Here is a 24,750-nt window from a genome sequence, read left to right as displayed (position 1 = left end):
TTGTCGTCAGACTCATTTCAATATCAAAATTTATTTTCATCAATAGATCTCCATAAGAAAAAAGACAGAAAATACTTTTTTCCCTTGCATCGTACCATAACTGGTTAGAACGTTAAACTGACTGAAGTATCATGAATATTTGTAAACATAATTTATCTCAAATTGTTCTAATCTCGTTGGAGCTGGCAGATGAACAGAAAAGGATCCTGGTCACTGAGATCTGTCCCTTTGAAACATAAAACCCTTCCTCCTTCAGTCACATGCTTCCACCTGCTTCACTTCTGTCATTCAAAACAGCATTAGCATTTTTGCACACACACATATGCTCCTCTAGCAAATAATGCCTGCTGTCTTTTTAAGCGCACTTATTTTTAAGAACAACCCTTTTTTTTTTTTTTTTAAACGGTCATTAACAAAAGCTCTAACCACGTAGTGACATAATCTGAAATGTTTCAGAAGTGAAAACGGAAAATAAAAGCGCTGTCATCTCCGGGCAGTGATGTCCCAGTGTAGTAACAGTCCAGTAGTAATAGCGCGGACACACACACTCACATTGATGGGAATGTGTGATTCAGCACCTACAGGCAATTCACCGAGTATTTTTTTTGGCCTCAGTGGCATTAAAGTTCTGCATGACCGACTTCATCTTTGAGCCGTTCGTCTTGACTGGCTTCTGCTTGAGGTTCCTTCATGTTGGCGTAGGCAACTTCCCTCGTCAGCTGCTCGAGCGGAGGCAGACCCACCGCCAGGTTTCTCATTGCAATGGCTGTCATCAAGATTCTGGAAGACAAATGTGCAGAGTTCGCGTGTTTGTTTAACTGGTTTTTCTACACTTTGTCTGCATCTGTGCGTTCTCAGAGAGCTCAGCACTCACCCTCTGCGTATTGTGTAATACTTCTTCACGGCAAAGCGCTGCAGTCGCTCCAGCATGCCGGCCTCCCTGCGTTTCTTAACTTCCTTCATCCGTCGCTGCCTCTTCAGGAACAGCCGCACAATCGGGTCAGTGGCGTTGACCTCCGAACTCTCATCATCATCTGCAGCCATGAGAGGCTGCAGCTCGGGAGGAAGTGGCTCGGTTTCTGTGGGGTGAGACGGACTCAAGTAAAGCAGGCACACCAGGAGAGAGCTGAATGGGATTTTTAGTGACATGCAGATCAGCCATCGACAGCTGAATGGAAATAGATTGATTGTTTCATTAAAATGTAAAGTCACCTCGACTTTGTTATACACCACCAGGCTAAGCACACACCCCCACCCCACGAGTAGCATCATAAACTTTTATATATCTACTGTATTGTTTACAGTGTTGGCCTTCTTTACTGATTTTTTTACTGCATTTTTTTTTTGTTTATGTATTGCTACATCCTTAATGAGCTAGAGAGGCCAGTTTGAGATAGTTTGGACACGAGAAGCTGTCAGGCACAAGGAACAGAGGAATGTGAAGTGAAGGAGGACATGCAGAGGAGGAGGCAGATGATCTGCTATAGCGACCTCTACAGGGAGCAGCTGAAAGAAAAAAAGAAGGCCTGCAGCACGTACAGACATCTGCGGTTGTAACTGGAGTAACAACTTTTGAAAGTATTCCAGCAGGAAGTTGTGCCTCGCCACAATGCAAAAACTACTCTGAAACGGCTCAGGGAGCTAAGGGAACAACTTTAACTTGTGCCTCCAAATTCCAAAGATTCAAACCCAATTGAGCATCCATGGAAAGAAAGGGGAGAACAAAAGCAAGCCACAACCTGAAGAATCCTCTGCCCTGTTTTGTGGGTAACCTGCACAGCACTGAGCACGTAGGTTTTCAGATCTTTTTCAGGAACCTTACCACTATTCTGTAACCCCTTAAAATAATCCACTAAAAGCTATGCAATGTGTTATTTTTGAAAGCATCTTCACCTGTTCCATTGCGAACACGCTCCTGGATTTCATACAGCTTGGTGAAGTTCTTCTGTAGTGCCGCCTCTGTGGTGTTTACATAGACGTACATGTAGCAAGAGGGGCCCTCGGACACTGTGTACACCTTATGATAAGCCCCGGCAGCTACCTACACAAAGCCACAGTAAGTTAAGTACTAAAACAAGATAAAGAGCAAAGCATGAACAGTGACAATGGTGAGCAGCTGTACCTTTATCTGCTCACCGGGCTGCAGAGTGTAGTTCTTCTTCTCCTCCACTATCTCTACATTCACCTGGCCCTGCAACACCTGGATGCTGGTGTTGCCCAAATCTTCACTCACAAAGTTTTCCAAGTGGAGACCTAAAAAGGGAAGATAACAATAAAACAACACACCATGCATGGCTTTTTCATCCAAAAGAAAAATTGTAAAAGTGAGGTTTGTAACCTGGGAAATCCGCAATAAAGACAATTTCAGTCTGATTGTCCAAACTTCCCTCGATCTCCTGGAACTTGGGCCTCCAAGGCGAGAGGTCCACCAGCAGAGGCATGAGCCATTTGTTTGGTTTGAAAGGTGACCATTCAGCACTCACAATGTCCACACGAGGATCAAAGATCCTTAGAAAAGCATCCAGAGCAGATTTAAACCTCACCCTTTTACAATTCTGAGACAAGGCTAAAAACAAAAAGCTCTCGTACCTTTGCTGGAAGCGTTCATTGATGGACACCCAGATGTCAAAGTAGATTTCAGGATCGGAGATGTTATAACGAGGCAGGTACTGATGGAGGCATGTAGCATACTGCTTCAGCATGTCTCCGTGGTCCTTCCAGCGACGGCTCTGTGTGAACACCTACAGCAGGCAGATTGTGAATTGGAAGAGCAAGACTTTAGGAAAGACTACAATCTAAAAAGGTCAAGGAAAAGCAGTTTTGTTTATTAAAGAAACATCCATATACAGATGGAGACACTGTCGGGTGAAATTAAAGGAATTCCAAACATCACAGATTACAGTTATAACTAATGCATATTAATAATAACAATATAGTCAAAGCACTTCTGTAAGCACTAATTTTTGTTTTGTTTTGGGTTTTTTTTAGCTCAGATAGCAAACGTTATCGAGTCTGACAGTGTTTCCCCTGTAACTCACCCCTGGGTTCAGATATCCAGTTTCACCCGTTTTCCTGTCTTTGTAGGTGATTTTAACGTGCTGATGGCTGCGAGAGTGAACCATCATGTCCCATGAATATCCGTACAGGCCATTAGTCCAGTTGTTATAACCCTTGACAAAAAAAAAGAAGTTTAAGTAAAGTCATAAATCACATCACCATTTTCACACTTTCAATTCACCACTGAGTGTAGTGGGGACTTGTTGATGAGTAAGCTTTCAGCTCTCTGTTGACAACAGACGTCAGAGCTGCTCTTTGCTGTTGACTCTGATTGAGCAACCATTGGTCTCAGCAGATAACTCAACGAGGGCTTCATGGATGAATGTGTTATCTGTACAAGCATTTCAAAACAAAGATCTTAGTACCTGTGTGATGAAGTGAGAGTAGGGCAAGAAGAACTGTTCCATTAAGTAAAGAACAGTAAAAATGGCTCCCAGCTTGTGTTTTAGTCTCAATTTGGATGATTTGGCAGCAGCTGGGGTCTGTCTTTGCTGAGTGCCACTGCCTTGGATTTCTTCGTAAACACAGGAAGGGCTGGGCTGGGACCCCGGTGAAGTGAGGGGCAGGACTGGCCTGAGGAATGATGGGAAATGGGCAAAAAAATTTCTTGGCCAGTCAGGGTAGCAGAAGAGAGGACTGGTGGCCAGCATTGCGTAGGGAAACATCCCTGTGGAGGATTAAGACGAAGGTAAAATGACAGCACAGAATTAAAAGTATTCCTTTAAAAAAAGAATAACTCACCAATGCTGAAGAGCTGCGAGTTCATACAGTGGAAGTAGCTGACAAAGAAAAATGCGTAAGGCCGAGTAACGTCAAAAAACAGCAGATAGCCAGCGGTCAGATCCAAAATGAGACCGCCTCCGTGCACCACCAACAGGCTTACTAACTCCACAGGAAGAATCAGTCTGATAAAGGAGGGGAAGGCATGATCAGAAGCAAATTACTGGGATAATCACAGTTAAAGGCTTCAAAAAATACCTACTTGAAGGGGTCAAACAGCCAATGGTGAGCCAGGTATGACATTGAGTATCCCTCCACCCAATCAGCATCCAACTTCTTCACTCCAGCAATGAAGTATACTATAAATATCTTTGAGGAACAGCAGAGATGTCATTAGGTGACTGATGAATCCATAAGCTGAAAAACGCGTATCATATGAATGGTAAATGGTCTGTATTTATATAGCGCTTTTCTAGTCCCTAAGGACCCCAAAGCGCTTTACACAACCTGTCATCCACCCATTCACACACACATTCACACACTGGTGATGGCAAGCTACATTGTAGCCACAGCCACCCTGGGGCACACTGACAGAGGCGAGGCTGCCGGACACTGGCGCCACCGGGCCCTCTGACCACCACCAGGCGGCAACGGGTGAAGTGTCTTGCCCAAGGACACAACAACCGAGACTGTCCAAGCCGGGGCTCGAACCGGCAACCTTCCGATTACAAGGCGAACTCCCAACTCTTGAGCCACGATCGCCCCATGAATGAGCTAAATAAACAAACCTGAGCTCGCAGCAGTGTGTAATTCCATAGAGGCACATGAGCATTTCTTATAGAGGGTCTCCGCAGTCCATCGATGGACCTACAAAAACACACACACGGACATCAATGAAAGAAACAAACATACACTCAAGTAGATTACTAAACATCACCGTACCAGTATCTGTTGCCATCCATGAGTGTGAGCTGAAATCCAATGAGGCCGTAGAGGTAGGAGTGATTGTTCCAGGCGGTTTTGTCCAGGAAGAAGATGTACCAGTACGTGGAGAGGAACATGAGGCAGGAGAGGCGGTAGAAGCAGCCGAGCATGATGCCCGAAGCACCTTAAGTCAAAAACAACAACCACAAAAATAAACAGATTCTTATCGTTAATGAGTCTGTTTTTACACATGAAGAGTATCTCCTAACTATCCTGACTCTATGGAAGCTTGTTTCCACCACTGAAAACAAAAACACTTTTCATATCAGGTTATTTACTCAAAGTCTGAGTCAGTAAGTCAAGATTTCTGAGATAATAAGCTAAAATGTTGACTCATGGATGGCAAAACACTTTATTTTTCCAGTGGTGGAAACAAACTTTAAAACAACTCAGCTTGTGAAGACTTTTTTTTAAAAGGGAACTTTTGAATTCACAGTGAAGCCATTGCAATTAACTTTGTTGTAAAGCGACATTTTAAATGGAAATGATTAGTTTAACTAGTCATCAAGGCTATAAAGATGCTAGTGTTGCATTATGGGAAATGTAGGGCCCAGCTTCTTTTTTTTAAACGGTAACTTTTGGCTTTTTACCAGACTGACCCACCGCTCAGTGACATCACAAGCAAACAGTGGATCGGACTGAATAACCGAAGGACACTGCAAGAGGCAACTTGTTGATGTCACAGTGTCGTGACTTTATCAAGACACTAATCATTAATAAAACAGTCGTAAGCACAAAAGTGAATTAATGAAAAGTAATTTTATAAAAGTAAAAAGTTGTCAACACCACATGCATACCCCGCTTTATCTTTCTTTGACTCTAATGGGATCACTCATCACTAAAAGAAAATATTATGTTGTATTTAGTAACTTAGTTACTTAAACTTACTTCTAAGTTATTAAATGGTTAAAAGCAGCAATGGCTGATGTTTTCTGATTTTCAGGATCTCATAACAGCAAAAACCCAAAAAATGCTCAACTCTGAGTGAGTGGTCAGGGTGCATGCTACGTATGTGCAAATCTGGCCTCTAGTTTCATTCCTTTACTGTCTCTCTCTCTCTCTCTCTCTGCAGCTTGTATCCAAACTCCTGGGTCCAAAAGAAACAGCCAACATTGAGCGACTACTCTGGGGGGGAAAGAGGTCCAATTTTATAGAAATCTATGCAAAATTGCTCTTCCGCTCATTTAATCTAATAACTAGTAAACACTTTTAAACTTGTTGGTTATAGTGAAAACCATGTATAACTTTAATAAGGCTGATGTGTCCCAGCTTTGTATCTGCTGTCTGTTTGCTTTCTTGCTCAATCTTTAGTGAGCTCTACCTTTTCATTGATTTAAAACTTGCAAGAGTCGGCTGGCTTGGGGAGTAAAAATGTAAGTGGAAAAATGCAGGCATGTGTTTCCCACAGAGAGCACTTCCTATTAAAAAAACAGAGAGAGAGAGAGAGACTGCATCCACTCAGACTCAAAAACAGGTGTTCTCTCAAGTCGGGAATAAACCTGGAAACACTGAGCCTGACCCACCGAGGAACATCACCACGTACACCAGGTACATCCAGTCCAGCGGCAAGGGCTGTAAGAAGTTGAAGAGAGGAAAGCGACACACGGGGGCCCCATCCAGGTACTTGTAGTCCAGGTTACTGAGGCCACGTTCCTGTGTGATGTCTATGACCATCAGCAAACCTGCACAAAGTATCAAAAGCATCACAGCAGGTCTGAGACAGTCAGAATACCCAGCAGGCAGACTGTACAGGTGTGATTAGTTTACCAAACAAGCAGCGGAAGATGCCCAGAGATGCAGGATCCGTGGGGCGGTTCAGGAGAGCCACAAAGCTGTGCCAGGAAGTCAGGTCCTCCTTCTTGAAGCCAAATATTTGCTCCATCTTGCTTCTGGTGGGCGTTTGTTCACGTTTGGGAGCTTTGTGCTGGTCCTTTGCAGTTTGATCATCTCCCTCACGGCGCACAAAAGCGCCTGCAGGGCACAAATTGGTTTTTATGTTTTTATGTACTAAACACAAAATGAATTAACTCACTCACGCAGAGTCCCTGTGTGAGTTACAAACCTTCCAGCTCTCATTTAAACACTGAACACGACTCAGGCTTAGACGTTGTTTGCTACATGTTGGTCTAACTGGTTATTACGTTATTACATAAACAACAACCCCGCACGATATGCCACTGCCACAATAACCTCACCTGCCGTAGCGTCTCTCGCCTCCATGTTAGAAAAATGCCGGGTTCTGGTTCGGGACAGAGGGGAGAAGGGTCTCTCTGCTCTCCCTGACCCAGATGCGGGAGTTCTGTGCGGTCACGGACAAAGTTTACGTGTCACAGCTCCACACACAGTAGTGTGTCAGGCGGGCAGGAGGAGCAGGAGGAGAGGAGGAGGGAGGATGGGACAGGAGCGATTGGAATGTTGTGAAAGAGGTGCTTTTCGTCTATTGGCTGATTCCCACTCTGGCCCCACCCACCAGAGGGCGTTTCTTAGACGTCACATCCTGGTTGAGACTCAAGAATTTCGTCGCCCTTGAATTAGGTCAAATCTTGCTGTAGTACGTGACCGAGCTGAGCTACCTGAAAATGAGAAAACTCGGCGGTTACGTGTGTTAATGAAGTTACAAATTATAACATTTTCATGTTCTAATCTTGGCAAGGTACTTAATTAGTTACTTAATTTTAAATGTTAATGGAAGAGGGGGACAGTTCAATATGGTCTAATGTTATTTATATAGTATGTTATAATTTTTATAAAGTGTCAAACAAGAGTCTACTCACCGGTTTCTCCATATAATGTAATCATCCAATCACATTGCAGCAACTAAATGTATTTATCCAGGCAGACATGGTCAAGACCTGCTGAAGTTAAAATTGAGCATAAGAATGGGGACGAAAGGTGATTCAAGTTTCAGAGACTGCTAAATTACTGGGCTTTTCCCACACAACTCTACGGTTTACAGAGGATGGTCTGAAAATGAGAAAATATTCCACGAGCTGCAGTTCACTGGGTAAAAATGGGTAAGAATGAGGCTGAAGCTCATTCTTAGCTGAAGCTAAAATTCAAATGGGCTTGTCAAAAATGAACAAGAGTGGATTGGGAAGACATTGCTTGGTCAGATTACTCAAAAATATGTGTGCATGTGGATATTTTCATTTTGGGATGTGGCACCAATCCACATCCCAGAGTCTGGACTTGGGCCACTTCTCCAGCGACGTGGGCATTGTGGTGAAGCGAAAGCTGAACATGAAAGCAAAACCATCTATTTACTCTTCAGCAGAGTAACTAGATGTCTGTCCCCTGTGATGGACAGACAGACAGATGGACTGACTTTGGGTTGTGGTGGAACAAGAAATTCTCATCATGGATGTGCAGTCAACATTTCTGCACCAACTGTTTGATGCTATCATACCGATATAGACTAAATTATCTTGGGAATGTTTCCAGCACCTTATTGAATCTGTGCCGTGAAGCATTAAGACAGTTCTTAAAGCAAAAGGGGGTCCAGCCATTGACTGAAGAGGCCCGTGGCTTTATATTGTAGAGCTAAGTAGAAAGAGGGGCCCACAGGCAAGCAGCTGGTGATGGTGGGGAGAAGGAAGATATCTCTGGCAGACCCAAGCTTGGGGAGGGAGAGGCATCTCATCAAAGTGGAAAGCTAATACAAGGGAAGACACCCCTGTAATTGTGCTTGCATTTTGTGCACTGGATCGCTTTAAATTCAAGTTCATCTATTTAAATTAGGAAGGCCGTTCATCATAATCAATTCCATAAAACCTTAGACAAAGTTTTTATTTAAAAGTACTGTTAAGATATACCTGTGTATGTAAATTTATCTCAGTATATTTAACACGTAATTTAGAACATGTAAATTACACGTAATAACACATTGCACATCTTCCAGGAAACTGTACTCTGCTACACATAATAATAACTGCATTTGAAATTATTAAATCACAACGCGTCACTATTTCATTTACGTGTGTAATTCCGCCGTCTTACAGTAGATGGCGCCGTTGAGCTCAGCTGCTACATCAATGTGCTACATTGAACCGTTACCGTAAAACCGTTAATAGATACCACCGATAGACGAAGAAGAATAACAAAAGGTACCCCTGGAATTTCAGGAGGTTGTCCTGCCAGATAAAGTTAAAATAGGATGCATAAGCTTTCTGGTTAGAGCATATGTATCACCGCCCCTCACGTGCTATAAATGCCAAAGATATGGGCACATCACTGCAGTTTTCAAGGGGGAACAGAGGTGCCCCAAGTGTGGAGGTGAAAACAGATTTGGGGAATGTGGATGATGTACAGGATAAATCCAGTAATTGTGGGTGGCAGCACAGGGTAAGTTATGGGGGCTGTGAAGTCAGAAAGAAGGCCATGGAGGTCGAGCAAGTCAAAGCAGCTCACAACATAAGTTACGCAGAGGCTGTCAAGAGGGTACAGAAGGCAAAGGATGGAACAGGACCGGTTTAACCAATGTCGACAGCAGATTTAGTACAGACACATGGAACTCATACAGGACTGACAGTGGAGAAGATTATTTTGTTTATTGCCTATGTTATAAATTGCACAGATCAAGTGAAACACAAAACAGAGAAAATTAAAATAACTGAAAGGAGCAGAGAGGTTTTTTGGTATTAAAGAATATCTTGGGAACATATCCAATAAAAGACTTGAAGGGGAGGGGAAAGGAGGAGGACCAGGGGAGGGGACAATATGATTATCTTACAGGGGAACACCAGAAGTTTGATTGCAAATGGACAAGAGTTTAAAGGATTCATCAAAAAATGCAAAAAGAAACCAGAAATAATCTGTATTCAGGTTATGATAGTGTCCGCAGAGATAGAAAGGAGGGTAATGGAAGAGGATGTGCAACATTTGTGAAACAAGAGATCCAATATAGAGTTGTAGCTATAGGAACACAGTTATATTGTACTTGAAATCTGATCAAGAAATGGCAGCATCAGAGTGATCAATTTTTACAATCCGGCTAACAAACTGTTGTCAGTAGAGGAACTTGGCACATATTTAAAGGGAAACGTAATTTGGTGTGGGGACTTTAATGCACACAGATCATTATGGGGTAATTATAATGATCGGAATGGAGCAGTGATTGAGGAATTGATAGAGCTAAAAAAGTATGATGGAAGTGGTACAAGAGTTAATATTAGAACAGGTGCAGAATCAGCAATTATCTCACATAGTGTCAGACTCGTTGGCAGGTATTTGTTCATGGCAGTCTAAAAAAAGAGACAACTGTAGGCAGTGACCATTATCCTATGATGACTGAGATAGAGCTGAGTGTAGAGAACCAGGATATAGGTGTGTAGAAGTGGTGCTTCAGTAATGCTGATTGGGATACATTTAGAATCAGAATCAGAATCAGAAAGGGTTTTATTGCCAAATGTTGAGCAGGTTTACAACATTAGAAAATTGCTACAGTGCTTAGTGCAACACATCCTGTCAGACAACGCTTAAATAAACATAAAAATTAAAATTAAAAGTGCTAAGTAGATAGATATATACATGAATGCAGGTGGTGATCAGTGCGAAGATGGAATGATGCAGTGAACACAGTGTAGGGTCACGTGTTAGTGGTGCGAACAGTCATATGATTATTGACTAGTATTAGAATAGTTAGTGATCAGGAAATGCAAAAGATGGATATGAATGCTGGGGTGGATGATTTCAATTATTCTATTTGTAAGGCAGTTTAGACGCAGCAAACTGGGAAATAAAGAAGACAGAAGGTGTAAGGAAAAGAACGCCGTGCCGTGGTGGACAAAGGAGTGTGATAAAGTGATTAAGCATCAAAATAAAGCTTTTAAGATATTAAAGAGGAAACACAGTTTTCAGAATTTCATTGAATATAAAAGATTGCAAGCTGAGCTGAGAAGATCCATTCAAAATGCAAAGAGTGACTTCTGGAGGGGTTTTTGTAATTCAGTAGGGAGGGAGACAAAAATACAGAGTGGTTGGTCAATGATTAGAAGGATGAATGGTATAAAAAGGGAGTATGGATATCCAATATTGAGGGGTGGAGAAGCAACAGCTGTAAAAGATGAGGAAAAGGCAAATCTGTTCGCAAAACGTTTGTTAAAATCCATCAGGCAATGTTAGTGAAGAAGGGCGAAGAGGAAGAGAAACATAGCGAATAGGGAATTACTGAAACAGGAAGAAGATACAGATGATTTATTAAATATTCCTTTTACAAAGACAGAATTGAATTGAGTGCTTCAGAAATCCAAATTATCAGCACCGTGAAAAAATCAGGTTTGCTATATCTTGATAAACTATCTCAGTGAGTCAGCTAAAGATCTTTTATTAGAATTATATAACAGAGTTTGGGAGGGTGGGAAACTGCTGCAAAGCTGGGAGGAGGCAGTGGATGTGCCCATACGTAAACCAGGAAAGGATGATACAAATCCAGAAAGTTACAGACCTATAGCTTTAACATCTAATATCTGTAAAATAATGGAGTGAATGGTAAATGAAAGACTAATGTACTATATAGAAAGTAAAGGATACATATCTAAACATCAAAGTGGTTTCAGAAGAGGGAGGAATACAGTGGATCGAGTATTGTGTTTGGAACATGAAGTCAGGAAAGCACAAATAAACAGAGTGTAGTGGTGCTGTTTTTGACATAGAAAAAGCCTACAATATGATGTGGAGAGAAGGCCTTCTAGTTAAAGTCAGGAAATTGGGTATCAGTGGGAAGATGTTCAGATGGATAAAGAATTTTTTTTTTAAGGGGAAGACAGATGCAAGTGAGAATTGGAAGGATTTACTCGGAGAGGTATCCTGTAGAAAACGTTACACCTCAAGGGAGCATTGTGAGCCCTTTGTTATTTTCTTTAATGATAAATGTTGTGTTTAATGCCATAGAGGTTGGGATAGGGTTTTCGCTTTTTGCAGATGAAGAGAGGAAATAATGTAGAGTTTATTGTATTATTTATTGTATTGTATTGTAAAAAAAAAAAAATTGCAGGGAGCAACTGGAAAAGTTGAAGAGTGGTCATTTATGTGGGGTTTTAAATTTTCAGTTGATAAGACCAAGACCATGTTTTTTTTACAAGGAAAAGAATTGGTGAGGACGTCAAGCTTAGGTTATATGGTCAAGAAAGAGTGAGTAAATTTAAGTTTCTTGGATTGTAGTTGGATGAAAGGGTAACATAGGCTGTACACATTCAGAAAATGGTGGATGAATGTAAATATAATGAGGTGTGTGTGTGTGTGGGGGGGGGGGATGGATTGGGGAGCGGATAGAAAGTCTTTGAGGGCCATATACACTGGATTGGTCAGATCGGTGTTAGATTATGGATGTGTAGCATATAATTCAGCAGCAGACACAACTCTTTTGAAGTTAGACTTCATTCAGTATCAGGCACTAAGACTCAGCACAGGTGCATTTAAAGCAACCCCAACAGCAACTTTACAGGTAGAGATGGGTGAGATGCCACTAGGAATCAGAAGAGAGCAGCTAACACTTAATTATTGGGCAAATCTGCAGGGCTGTGGACAGGATCACCCAACACAAGAGGTACTGAAACCTTGTTGGGAGAAAGAAAGGCAGGAAACAAAGAGCTTTGGGTGGATTGTGGGTAGAAGAGCAATAGAACTTAAACTGGATCAGTTCAACATCAGTCAAAGAGTGCCGTTACCAGCAACACCGCCATGGATACTTCCTGATTATTGGAAAAGAAGAAGGGGATAGGGCAGTTAATTTAAACTCCCATACAGCACAGTGTCGCCACTCAGAAAATAGAGCAGATATCCTAACAGAGGTTCAGCAAACACTTTACAGAATACACATGATGGGGCTTACAGTTGTGTTTTTATGGATTTCAGCTCATTACAAATTTCCCACGTGTGGGACTAATAAAGGTTACCTTTATCTTAACTTATCTTACTATGGAGTATAAGCAAATGAAATGGCAGATAGAGTTGCGAAGGAAGCCACAAAACATGGGGAATTTGACCTGGCTATTAGCTTCAGTCAGACAAAGATAAAGAGTATTGTAAGGCAAGAAATGAAGAAAAGATGGCAAAAACAGTGGGAGGAGGAAAGGAGGGGATGGTGGTTGTATAAAATTCAAAGGAGAGCAGGAGAAATGAGAACCACAGGAAGAAGTAGGAGAAAAATGAAACTAGATCTTATTGATTTACTGCAAAAGGACTCGAAGTAACAGTTATCGGGCCTTATTCCAGTTTTAAAAGAGAGTAAATTGCTTGGGAGGATTTGAATTTTTTGTTTATTTGTTTTTTGAGCGACGCCCCCGTCACACTCCACACCAGTTGGTGGCGGTAATGCACCATTCAGTTGTTTGCAAACCGCCAATAAAATTTAGAGGAAGAAGACGACGAGGACGAAGAAGAAGAAGAACAAAAAAAACAGCCTCAGAAATTTTTAGTTACACATCATCTGCTATCTTTGACTTTACTTTCGCTATAATTTAGAAAAATGTAACTTGAAGCAGAGGCAGATGTGCTGTCTGGAGACCTGTACGGAGCAGCAGCCAGTCAGAATAAGCGCTGTTACTGTTTTTATACACGATTCTGGTTTGTGAATGTGGCAGCTAAGCTAGCTCTGAGGCTGGATCGCCTCTTATCTAGCTCGTCAACGTTTGCGCTGAGATAATCAGCCGGTGTTTACCGTCCACATTAACACGTCACACGTCTCCCTCTCAGCCTTCTCCCTGTCATAATCAGCAGGTGAGTCAGCCGAGTCGTTGTTTGGGTGATAAACAAACTCGCATCAGACTCTGTTGTGGACACTCTTCGCAAACTTCATTCAAGGCTTCGTTATGTAAAATATTTTGTGCCTGTATTTTAAAATATAAAACAACAAGGCCACGTTTTGGGCTTATTTAAAATTAAGTCGAGATGTGATAGTGGCTTACTGTTAACCAAGGAGTGTGCCACTTGCTTTTTTCTGGATATCTAACTAGTTACATGAGGGCAATGTTGGTGAAAGCTACAAAGGCACGTGTAGCACAAGGATAAGGAAAAGTGGTGTGGTGCATCAGTCTGTTGCTATCATAATAAATAATGATGTTCAAGCATGTATATTCATTTCACTTCACAGTCAAAATCAAGTTATACAAGTTATGCAGGAAAGCGTTTCTTCCTTATCTGCCACAAAACCTGTTTTAGTTTCTACTTTTATTTAAGCTCCTTATTGAGTTACACTCATCTTTTCAAACGGTGATATTATTATTTATAATTTTATTTGTTGGGAATCTTTATTTTATTCACGTTTTTCTGTTTAATTGAGCTCCTAGTCTTCAGGAATAGTTCTCCAGGCTTCTTGAAGGACATTCAAAGCTCTTCTTTGGATGTTGGCTGCTTACTTCAGTGATGTTGATGTCTGGGCTCTGGGGGGGCTGATCCATGACTGTGTGATTTTCTACCCAGGTATGCTTTTACTGCATTGGCAGTGTGTTTCATTGTCATGCTGAAAAATGAAGCTGTTACCAGTCAGAAGCTTTTGAGATGGTATTGCACGGTGGATCAAAATCTGATGGTACTTTTCTGTGCTGGCATTTAATTTTCAGAAAAACAGAACTTAGAAAGACATTTGTAAAGCCTGGAGAACTATTGCTCAGGACCACTTTAACAATGCCGAGGTCGTCTGGCTCACTGAAAGCAAAGCATAAAGAAATGATGGCAGCTCAAGACTTTTGCACAGTACCATATCTGTGGATTTCTTTGACTGTTGAGCAAAACAGGCAGTTTGTCTGGATGCAACCTGTGGTGTCTTGAAATTTAATGTGCTTGCACGACAATTAAACATTTACTTAATGCAGTAGCTAAAGTACCACTCCAAAAGTATTGATTCTGATGAACTGTGAAACTACAGTATACATAACTGACTTGATATTTTTGATTGCTTTATGTCTCTTTGAAAGCACAGAAATGGGAATTCTGGGCAGCAGGTTTCAGCTGTCCTCTCAGGGACCAGAAGAGGCCACAGAGGGCACAAGTACCAACCGCAAACATAACTGCGAGTGTAAGAAGAGGAAACGAAATGCTCAGTGTGACTGTGACAGTGATCAAGAGGAGGATGATGGCATACTCGATACACCTCGCAGGCAAGTCCAGCCAGTTCACAATCAGATATCTTTAAGTTGTCTGTGTTTTGTCTTACTCTCGTTTTTTTCTGTTGTCTGGTTTTGTTTTTATGTTTTCCTCGAGCAGGAAGAAATTAAAAAGCACATCAAAGTACATTTATCAGACCTTGTTTCTGAATGGGGAAAACAGTGACATTCGTATCTGCGCTCTGGGACAGGAGTGGAACCTCCACAAAGTGTACCTCTGCCAGGTAAAACAAACACACACGCCGAGGCATCTTCAAAGCAGCCAGTGTTACATTCTCTTGTATGAGTTATCATATTCCTGCACTTTACAGTCGGGGTATTTCTCCAGCATGTTCAGCGGATCCTGGAAGGAGTCCAGCATGATGGAAATCAACCTGGAGATCCCAGATCAGAACATTGATACTGAAGGTGAGAGTCACAGAAAACGGATGCTAACTGGCCTCCTTTGTACTTGTACTCATTGGCTGATGGCTTTGTACATCCCTGTGTAGCTCTACAAGTTGTGTTTGGGTCCCTGTACCGTGATGATGTTCTGATCAAACCCAGCAGAGTCGTCAGTATTCTTGCCGCTGCTTGTATGCTACAGCTGGTAAGTACGTGTAAAAACAAGTCACTGAAAGGTGAGACAGATATCTGTATTTTGAATGATACCAAATCTTAATAAGTTTTATGGTCTGTGTTCACAGGATGATTTGATCCAGCAGTGTGGCGAAACCATGAAGGAAAACATCAGTGCAAAGACTGTGTGTGGCTACTATGCGTGTGCTAGCATCTATGGCCTGGATTCAGTCATTAAAAAGTGAGAATGTTGACATGATTGGGTTGTTTATGCCACATAAGAAAGTATGTACATGTTTGGAAATGCTTACATATATATCTGTGTATTTGTGTGTCTCTTTCTGCAGATGTCTCGAGTGGCTTCTAAACAACCTGATGACCCACCAAAATATCGACCTGATGAAAGAACTTGGGTGTGTTTGACTGTCAGAGTAGCTTCTCTGTTCATGAAATAACAGAGTTAGATTTTAGAGTTAGATTTGTTTATGGAAACTATATTCAGAGTATTTAATGAATACTTGTAAATTTACCTTCATACTATACAAATTGTCCCCGTTTCAGACTCTTTGATTACTTAAATATAAATTACTTAATCTAAGTACCAGGTTTTACATTCTTTTTTTTCTGGCATTTTTTAGCCCTCATTACCAAGAACAGGTGATATCCACATGAAAAACACATTTAAGCTTTGTTTGAAAACTGGAAACCCATCAATTTCACACCAGCTCTAAGGCCGCTTTTATGGTCACCGTGCACCTCGTCACAGGTGGCGCATGCCTGAAATGATGTTGCATCTGCTGGCGCTTGCCAGCCGGGCATCTCTTGATTTTTGTAATTGGACGTGTTTTTACTGCCATTTTAATTATATTTCGGGACAGAACTTTAAAGTCACAGACAAAAGAGATTATAAAGACGGAGATTTGCAACAATTTGAAAACATGAGACTATATGGGGGGGGGACGACCCACTTGACAATGTCTTGGCTTCCGGTTTCGACTTCTTCTCTTCCTACATCAGCGCTGATGTGGCAGTATTGTCTGAGTGACGACATGTATCATTCAGGAGAACTGGCCTGCTCCAATGAATACCTGCACCTTAATGGCGAGCATAAAGAAAAGTGACTTTGATGTTGATGTTGCAGTGGTGACCAGTATAGAGGGTATACTAGCAATTTAAATGTCGCAGTCTAAAGTCAAAAGCTAGTTTTGTCCAAGCTGATCTTAGTCTATTATCAACTTGAAGCGTCAGTATTTGCAATACATAAACTTGTCGCTATCTGTTTACAGGGTGGAGGTCATGGAGCAACTCATCCAGTCCTCTGACTTGTTTGTCATGCAGGTGGAGATGGATGTTTACACTGCTCTGAAAAAGGTAGAAAAAGCACAGTCGTAGACATTTTTCCTGTCACAGTCACTGCACTCTGATGCATATTTTAAGCGTTCCTGCCTCTTTCTGCAGTGGATGTTTCTGCAGCTCAATCCGCTGTGGGACGGCCCCATCAAGCAGCTTCTGGCTGATGCCGACGCCTGGCTTTGCAAGCGCAGGACAGGTACTGTAATGCACATTGGGTGAAATCACCAAGGTTATTATTGCTAAAATTAAATTACAAACCAAAAGAAACATTTTAGTTATTTAAGTATTTGCCCACTTGATGAGGCTTGTTTGTTGAGGCCACTGTCACAAAGTGTTTTCACAGTAATGCTAATTTTTAGCTTTTTATATCTTGCTCCTATAAATAAACCCTATATCATAATAAAAGGCTAAAATGAACAATTAAACGAATGGAAATTAAAGCTAGTTAGATTAGCTGTGTTAATCACAGTCTGTCTTTCTAATTAACCTTTATCAACAGACCTTTGTGAGAAGGAACCCTTCTTGAACACAGATGAGGGCGTTCCTTTTCGGTCAGTGTTCAACTTTGTGCGCCTGCAGTACATCATCAATGACCTCGCGTCTGCACGCATCTTGGAGAGGGACAACATTTTGCCTCTTGGTAATTTATGGCTCCGGCTGATGCCATTTCGTCATAAAAGTGCATCTTTTTTTTCGTGTGTGGTTATTTTAACATCTGTTTCTTGTGTTTATGTACTTTATGTTCCAGACTGGTTGACGTCCGTGTATAAAAACCAGTGGTTCGCCATGCTCCGGACAGAGTTTGAGAATGATAACGGGTAAGAACCTGAAACTTCAAACGAGTTAGTAGATTGAATTTGGACTGATTTAGTGGTGCTTTATGCTGCACATGGATCACATGCATTGCTTTTAATGCTGTTGTGATGACAAACACTTCTGTTTATTAGTCCTCAGGAGCCCAACAAAGACGAGTTTGAGCAGAGCAGCATGAGGTGTGGCAGGAAGCTCATTAAAGATGGAGATGTGAGTTTGTTTCCATACAATTATTGTTTATGGATTCATTTCTCCAAAGGGAAAACACTGTGATTTTCCCCTTTTCTCAGTACTGCTGGAGGTGGACGGGCTTTAACTTTGGTTTCGACCTGCTGGTGACCTACACAAATCGCTTCATCGTCTTCAAGAGGAATACTCTGAGTCAGCCATGTGGGGGCGCTGTCAGTCTACAAGCACGAAGACACTTGGCATACAGGTCAGTGGTGCAGGCAACCAGACTGTATAATCCCGCTTTAATTGTAGGATCTTTACCTTAAAAAATGCCTCAAGGTGACAGTTGTTGTGATTTGGTGCTATATAAATAAAATTTCATTGAATAGAAAAAAATGTAAATAGAGAAACTAAAATCATTATATTGAGATAAATGTGCAAACACATTCTTGAGCTAAGAAATATTTGCTCATGAAGCATTTGCTAAAGTTGATTTATATACAGAGTGAAGTTCAGCATTTAAAATGATTAGTTGCTATACTTCTCAGTTGGCTATAGTTATTTTATTAGGACACAGTGATGAAGTTGTGGGCCAGCACTGACTGTGAACATGTGACTGATCAACACTGATCACTGTAATTGGTAGGTGTTATCATATTTGGCAATAGGCTGGCATTTACCCTTTTGACTGTTTAATTTTATACAGTAATGTAAAAAGGAAAGTAAACCTAAAATCTGTTGAGAGCTGATGTAAAGAGAGACAAGAGATAACTCTTTATTGTCATTGTACAGTCATACCTGGTACAATAGTACAACGAAACTGTCCCACGTCGGCACCAAGCACAACACAATACAAACGAGACAACACAGTAACTTAACGTAATAAATAAAAAGAATGAGTGTATGTGTGCTTTTAAAGGGAGTGTCATGAGTTTGCGTTCTAGAATTTGTTAATAGTCTGGACTTCAGCATTTTTTAAAGTTTATAGACGGACAAAGAGATGATTTGTCCATGCCGGTAAACGGGGCATTGCAGTAATCACAATATGAATAAACACGATGACACAAGTGCATGAATGATCATTTCCAGCTTAGCTGAGGGGACTGTATGTCGCAATTTATCAAATTGTTCCTTAAATTAATGAAACGGGGACAAAGATTTTACTTGCAGGTCGAAGCCCAGAAAATAATCAAATATTACACCAACATTTCAAATGCTGGACTTAAAAGTTGAACAAAAATAAGGAAGAGCCCAGCTGATTTTAGGATATAGTTCAAAAGTAGCTTTAATCATGATCTCAGTCATAGGACGATCCGGAGCACAGCAGCAAATTTACAACGGAGCAGAATCGATGTGTCGCAATAGTCCAGACAAAGTCCAGACCTCAACCTGAAGAAATGAAAGCTGTGTAGAAATAAATGTCTGCACACCTCAATGAACTGAAGCAAAGTTACAACGACGAGTGGGTCAAAATTTCTCCACAACCATGTGAGACACTAATAAAGTCACACAGAAAAGGATTACTTGGTTATTGCTGCTAAAGTTGCTTCTACCAACTACTTTGCTTTTCACGTGACTTTGTCTGCATTTGTTGTGTTGTGTTAACCTACTTTAAACTTGGTAATGACTGGATCATTTTTATTATAGGGTGTATACTCTACTCTTTGACATGAATGTCTCATGTCTACTTCTATGCATGTTTTTGTTATATATAATTTAACATATTATACCTAAATTGTGTATGTATACAAATTTACAATAGAAACTGATGTATAGTTTATAGTGTTCAGCTGATAATGTATTGACCCTGTGACAGCTACAGGTTACCTTTGTTTCCATCAATGTTTAGGCTTAGCTGTGTGCTAGTGGTGCCCTCATGTTTAAATTAGAGGCATGTGAATGCTGTTAAACTTCATGTCACCTCTTTGCAACAAATTGAACTAACCTGGTGACAAGCTGTTGAAATGTTTGAAAGCTTTACCTATCTTCAAACATCTTTGTCTCCAGGTTACGTCTTGCCTCCTTTGACAGTCGTGGAAAGCTGGTCTGCAGTCGCTCAACAGGTTACCAGCTGCTCACTTTAGAGAAAGACCAGGTCAGTGAATACTCACTAGTCACCATTTCTAAAAGGAAATTGTAAACTTGGTAACATGCTTCAATTCCTTCAATCCTACAGGAGTATGTGGTGATGAATCTGGACAGCCGGTTGTTATCATTCCCCCTCTACGTGTGCTGTAACTTCCTGTATACATCACCTCAGTCAGATCACCGTCCAGACTCCTCAGACAAAGACAGGTCTGCTCACAGTGTGTCTTGATACCTGCTCACCAGCCATTAGCTGCTGCCATTCTTCTGTTACCGCAGAGACACTTGACACAAGCTTGTATGTACAATCTATGGCCTCATTTAACACATTTTGACACTGGACATACCGTCTGCATGCTCTCTAAACTCAGCGAGATGTTCTTGGGGAAAAAACGTTTTGTATATATGTCTACATGGGGTTTACAGTATAATGAAGCCCTATGCTAGTGGTCAAGAGGGATCGGACCACCTTTTGCTCTCAGAGAAGCTTCTCTCCACCTTGTACCTCTGCTGTTAACCATCTGCACTGGGATGCTGGACCATTCTTAAAGATGGGAAACCTCCAGGTGTTTGGTCATTAAGCAGACTTTGTAGGGCTTGACTTTACACTTTGTTTTTTCACTGTGTACAGGACATCGTCATCGGGAGCACAAACAAACACAGTGAAACTGAGTAGTTCCATCACATTTCAGAGCTTCTTACAATTTCCTAAGAGGAAACACACATCTGTTCTTAGAAGGAGAAATTGTGCATTAAGTAAGGACAAGAGTAAACTCACCTTTGCGTTGCTGCTGCATAAGAAGCCACACACCTGCTCAGTGCAATGTACGGCTGCTGGTCATAACAGTAGACAAAAAGATGAAGCGACAAATGCAGAGGCACAAAAAGAGCACGATTTTATCAGCCTGTAGCTTCCAAGGGTCACTCCGAGTTGGTCATTTCCACCACCTTGTATAAAATTCATAATCCACGATGTCCACCAGCATCACAAGTTTAAGACTCAGTAATCCTCCCCAGTTAAAGCTGAGGTTGCAGTAAATACTTGTGCTATCTGGTGCTCTCAGCATAATCTTATTTTTTTGGCTCACAAAATAAAAAAAATTCCAGATTTCCTTTCTACAGTATTTATCAGCTACACTCCCCACTGTGTGTTTGCTGGTATTAAGACAGTCACCTGCTCACTCTTCTTTTACAGTGCAGCTGCTTCTTGTTTGGCACTCTACCATCTATACTCTAAGTACCATTTAAGTTCTGTTTTTGAATACTTATCATATTAATTTGGGAAATATTTGTTTGGCGGTTTTCTTAATCTGTTGTTACCTCATGTCGTTTTGATATCTAATGGAGGTGAAAGCTTTTATTTGGCCATTATTTATTATTTTGTACTTCATTTTTATTCGTATCGATGTACTTTTGAAAACAATTTCTCCACTGCCAATAAAATTGCCCTCTGACACGGGCTGTGGTGCTATCACATAATCTCTGCATCTAGTGAAGGTCTTTATTGCAGCTGCAAGGTTATGTTTTAACTACAGATGATAGATAGTTAGGCATGTTATCAGTTTAGTATGGCCAATTCATTAACGTAAGAAACTTGAAGCCTGATCAGTTGCTGTTTGTTTCACTCTTTAGTCAAAAGGTTCAAAGGTCAGTGTGCTGTTGGCATATCTTTTGTTTTTGTTGGCTCATCTTCAGAGTCTGTTCTGGTCTCTGCAGTAATAAATGAATTTAAGGCTCAGAAGTTTAATGGCTAATAAGAGCCTGGCTCACCAAAGAGATTTTTATCTAATCTGGCTTCTCTTTTATCTCTCTGTTGTCAGCGTGCCTAATCTAGTGCTGAACACAGTCATTGTAATGGGGAAAAAAATGAAATTCTCAGAGGCAGGCCACATAAGGAGAAATTACCCCCAACTTCTGCTAACTAATGGTCGGTTCTCAGCCCTGTAGAAATATGGGCGGGTTCTCATGAGGTACCGAGGTAGAGCCAGCACCACATCACTGAAAGAAAGAGTTTAGAGAACACTAGTTTCCCAGCTGTACATTTATATGACGTAAGGACCAAAAGTAAGAGTCTTGTAAGTTGTGAGGTCACAAACACACAGTTACTCGTCGTCTCCTACCTGCTGACTACTTCTCGGGTTTGACTCGCTGTGCATTTTCCGGTCATTTGTACAAAAATGAGTTCATTTCCATTCTACCAGATAGGCTGCATAATTAGACGTGTGCAATTTAAACATATTAGATTTCAAGTAGTAAAATTATCTGTGTGGTTTACATCAGGTCTGCAGTGTGTTTATTGCTCCTTTTATATCATTTACTCAGGCTGAAAAGCTGACAGTGTTGCCTTTGTTGTACCACCATGTGTGTATATAAGAGTATACTCCACTGTTGTCATTAAAACATATGCAAAAGTGTTATTTGCTATCACTTTTTTCAGTGTTGCTGGGGTAATGCATCCAAAGAAGGTTTGGGTTCTGTTTATTCAGATATATAAATTCACAATTAAATGTGAAACGAGAAAAAAAAATAAGGGATCATGATTTTAAGGAGTTTCATCGAGAATACAAAAAATCCTTCACGTGGATTACACAGGTTGGTTTTCTTTACATGTTGAAATGCAACACACAGATGTGCATTAAATACATTAACCGTGTTTAACAAATGCACACCTTAAGACTCCTTGTGCATTACTGGATTTCTTTCTCGCTGCAGGTAAAGTTGGATCTAACAGGCCAGAAACTTTCATTTCAAAGTTGAAATCTCTACACATCAGCATTAATAATCACAGTCTTTGAACTCTCCCTCTGCACCTCCAGCCCTTCACTCCTTAGATGAATAAACTCAATGCACCCGAGCTTTCCCCAGGATGGACTGCAGTCATTTATCCCGCCCCTCACTGCCGTATAGAGTCCAAGTTCTCTTTTAGTCGTCGGGTCATGCTGGGGATCAGGTTAACGTGGTCATCCACACAACTGCCCACGCAGCGGTCCATCAGCGATCGAACAGCTGGCTCCTTCGCGCCGGAGTCAAAGAGATCCTTTGCTTTATCGTTGCAGGTCATCGTACATCTAGTTAGACGGTCCTGAAGGTGGGCCAGGAAGGATTGGACTTTAGATTTTTCAAAATGTTATTCATTTATTTATTTTACAGATGTCTACTGCAAATCTAACCAGCTGTAGATGTACTTTTTAAATATTAGGTATATTCTTATCTAGTTCAATATTACTAGTGATGGGTCACATGATCCAAACATTACAACAACCAGAGTCATGAAGAACTTCAGCCACACTAAAAATGAAGAGTTGGCAACTGAGAGACTTAAAGGAGAGCAAAAAGTAATATTGGATTCAGGCGAGCCCTAAACCCACCGGACTTTAACAGCTTATCTGACTAGTGCTTTGAAAGGGTGTGCAAGTATAGCTTGAGAGACATGACATTTTAAACTGCTGTACTTTATTTTAAAATCAGTTACATTTACTTGTAATGATGCTTAAGTCTAAGCAAAGGGGTCAATTAAGGGTTCCAAACTGGAGATCCAACATGGTTTGCTTTATTTCCTATTACCTAAAGACCAATATCAAAAAGACTCAAATGAAAAGACAAACGGCACCACAGTTTCAGTTAGGAATATCAAAATAGTAAGCCATCTTCTTTACCACCAATGTAAAGGTGTAGTTTTTTTTTTTGTTGCCTAGACTCCAAAACCCACTAACCACAAGTCTATACATTATTTATGCTCAGTTAACAACCAAGTACCCTGTAACAGGCATTTGATTTGTAACACTTGGAGAATAAATAGGGAAACTGCAAAAATATAAAAAACATGCCCACTTATTTTTGCCTAGGATATCATTTACTACATCTATTCTTTAAGTTAAATATTCACTTATATTAATTTTATGTTTATACCATATGTCAGAATATAGGTTACATGTTGGATCACATGCTTCCATCTCTCCTTATCCCTTGCATCCTCCCTTTCACAACTCTCTGGATGTCCTCCCTCATTACATCCATGTCCCTCCCCGCCTGCCAGCTCCATCTTTAACATCCTTGGTCCAGTAAGCCCACTATCCCGCCTTTGCACATGTCCAAGCCATCTCAGCCTTGCCTTTCTAACTTTTTCAATCTTAGTTATCTGGCACAGACAAAGTGATGACAGGTGTTTGCACGGTGATTTACCTGAAACTTCTCCAGCTCTGAAGTGACCAGGCCCTGAGCTTTGGCCAGGGGAGTGTGACACGTCTCGATGCACTGATGCACCTGAGCCATGCTGTCTGTGGAGCGATCGCAGCACTCTGCGCTGCACCTGAACATGCGCCCCTGCAGCGAGAACAAACAACCTGTTACCACCCGGACTCGAACCTGCATACACCACCGAGAACCCGCAGATACCCTACCTGCATTTTACGGATGTGGTCCTTCTCCAGGCTTTGGACCATGTCTTCGATCACATTCTGCACGCGTGCCTGATGAGCCTCTGCCATTTCTGCTCACTCTGGAGACACCTTCAAGGTCCGCTTAGATATTCACCACAAGTTTATTAAACCCAGACCGGACTCACCTGCCCGCGGGGTCCCCAACTTTCTTTACTTTACAATTTGGTAATAAGTAAGGTCACCTCCATTTCAAGCATGGTTCAAGAGGAGAAGTAATTGCGTCACTTCCGATTTTCTTCCGTACTTGAAAAAATACGTTTTGTTACTTCAGAATTAGGGAACGGGGTTGAAAAGTGTCAACACGTTTAAATAAACAAAACAATTCTTTTTAACTAACTCGTCTTTATCTATATTTATTTTGCCGTGATTAAGTAAATTACTACTTCCGCTGAGCTCCTTAAAAAGGACATTGAGCCCATTTCCTGTTCATATATCTTTCAAAATAAAACAAAATAAGTGTAGCGCAAGGA

At 41.1% G+C, this 24,750-nt stretch overlaps 3 protein-coding genes across 5 annotated transcripts; 1 reads left to right on the top strand and 2 right to left on the bottom strand.

Annotated features, from left to right (window-relative positions):
- On the bottom strand, positions 1–7,144 carry ggcx (gamma-glutamyl carboxylase). The gene is made up of 15 exons (XM_085279448.1): positions 6,957–7,144; positions 6,529–6,732; positions 6,285–6,443; positions 4,720–4,885; positions 4,566–4,644; positions 4,040–4,146; positions 3,799–3,962; positions 3,423–3,724; positions 3,039–3,170; positions 2,590–2,741; positions 2,339–2,508; positions 2,123–2,253; positions 1,894–2,041; positions 875–1,079; positions 1–780 (listed from the first exon to the last, which is right to left on the bottom strand). The coding sequence occupies exons 1-15, from the start codon at positions 6,979–6,981 to the stop codon at positions 621–623; spliced, it is 2,304 nt and encodes a 767-aa protein (XP_085135574.1). The 5' UTR covers positions 6,982–7,144; the 3' UTR covers positions 1–620.
- Positions 7,145–13,092: 5,948 nt separating this feature from the next.
- On the top strand, positions 13,093–22,258 carry gmcl1 (germ cell-less, spermatogenesis associated). Of its 3 annotated transcripts, none has more exons than XM_085279446.1 (15): positions 13,093–13,476; positions 14,678–14,859; positions 14,966–15,085; positions 15,173–15,269; positions 15,353–15,450; positions 15,548–15,660; positions 15,767–15,832; positions 16,706–16,790; positions 16,878–16,968; positions 17,272–17,412; positions 17,521–17,590; positions 17,720–17,795; positions 17,876–18,021; positions 19,764–19,851; positions 19,933–22,258. In XM_085279446.1, the coding sequence occupies exons 2-15, from the start codon at positions 14,680–14,682 to the stop codon at positions 20,071–20,073; spliced, it is 1,512 nt and encodes a 503-aa protein (XP_085135572.1). In that variant the 5' UTR covers positions 13,093–13,476; positions 14,678–14,679; the 3' UTR covers positions 20,074–22,258. The 3 variants fall into 3 exon arrangements, with proteins under 3 accessions (XP_085135572.1, XP_085135571.1, XP_085135570.1); XM_085279445.1 differs by having other exon boundaries at positions 13,094–13,476; positions 14,673–14,855; positions 14,962–15,085; XM_085279444.1 differs by having other exon boundaries at positions 13,095–13,476; positions 14,678–14,855; positions 14,962–15,085.
- A 334-nt stretch (positions 22,259–22,592) lies between these two features.
- timcc (TIM double twin CX3C motif chaperone) lies at positions 22,593–24,537 on the bottom strand. Its single transcript, XM_085279447.1, has 3 exons — positions 24,242–24,537; positions 24,024–24,164; positions 22,593–22,923 (listed from the first exon to the last, which is right to left on the bottom strand). Exons 1-3 carry the CDS (start codon positions 24,326–24,328, stop codon positions 22,735–22,737), a joined length of 417 nt encoding a protein of 138 aa, XP_085135573.1. The 5' UTR covers positions 24,329–24,537; the 3' UTR covers positions 22,593–22,734.
- Positions 24,538–24,750: the final 213 nt, after the last annotated feature.

Source organism: Mchenga conophoros, linkage group LG7, assembly GCF_057382185.1.
Source record: "Mchenga conophoros isolate Kocher_MC1m ecotype Shallow Benthic linkage group LG7, M_conophoros_male_GT1.1, whole genome shotgun sequence".
Lineage (NCBI taxonomy): Eukaryota > Metazoa > Chordata > Actinopteri > Cichliformes > Cichlidae > Mchenga > Mchenga conophoros.
Note: the sequence above shows the minus strand (reverse complement) of the source record. Positions and strands in the feature narration are given on the sequence as shown.

Coding starts and splice junctions, on each gene's coding strand:
- ggcx (XM_085279448.1), bottom strand. CDS start 6,981: ATGGAGGCGAGAGACGCTACGGCAG. Junction 6,444..6,528: donor CATCTTCCGCTGCTTGTTTG/GTAAACTAATCA, acceptor TACTTTGTGCAG/GTTTGCTGATGGTCATAGAC. Junction 2,742..3,038: donor CTGGATATCTGAACCCAGGG/GTGAGTTACAGG, acceptor TGCCTGCTGTAG/GTGTTCACACAGAGCCGTCG.
- gmcl1 (XM_085279446.1), top strand. CDS start 14,680: ATGGGAATTCTGGGCAGCAGGTTTCAGCTGTCCTCTCAGGGACCAGAA. Junction 14,860..14,965: donor TCGATACACCTCGCAGGCAA/GTCCAGCCAGTT, acceptor TCGAGCAGGAAG/AAATTAAAAAGCACATCAAA. Junction 15,833..16,705: donor GACCTGATGAAAGAACTTGG/GTGTGTTTGACT, acceptor ATCTGTTTACAG/GGTGGAGGTCATGGAGCAAC.
- timcc (XM_085279447.1), bottom strand. CDS start 24,328: ATGGCAGAGGCTCATCAGGCACGCGTGCAGAATGTGATCGAAGACATG. Junction 24,165..24,241: donor ACCACATCCGTAAAATGCAG/GTAGGGTATCTG, acceptor TTCTCGCTGCAG/GGGCGCATGTTCAGGTGCAG. Junction 22,924..24,023: donor CAGAGCTGGAGAAGTTTCAG/GTAAATCACCGT, acceptor GCCCACCTTCAG/GACCGTCTAACTAGATGTAC.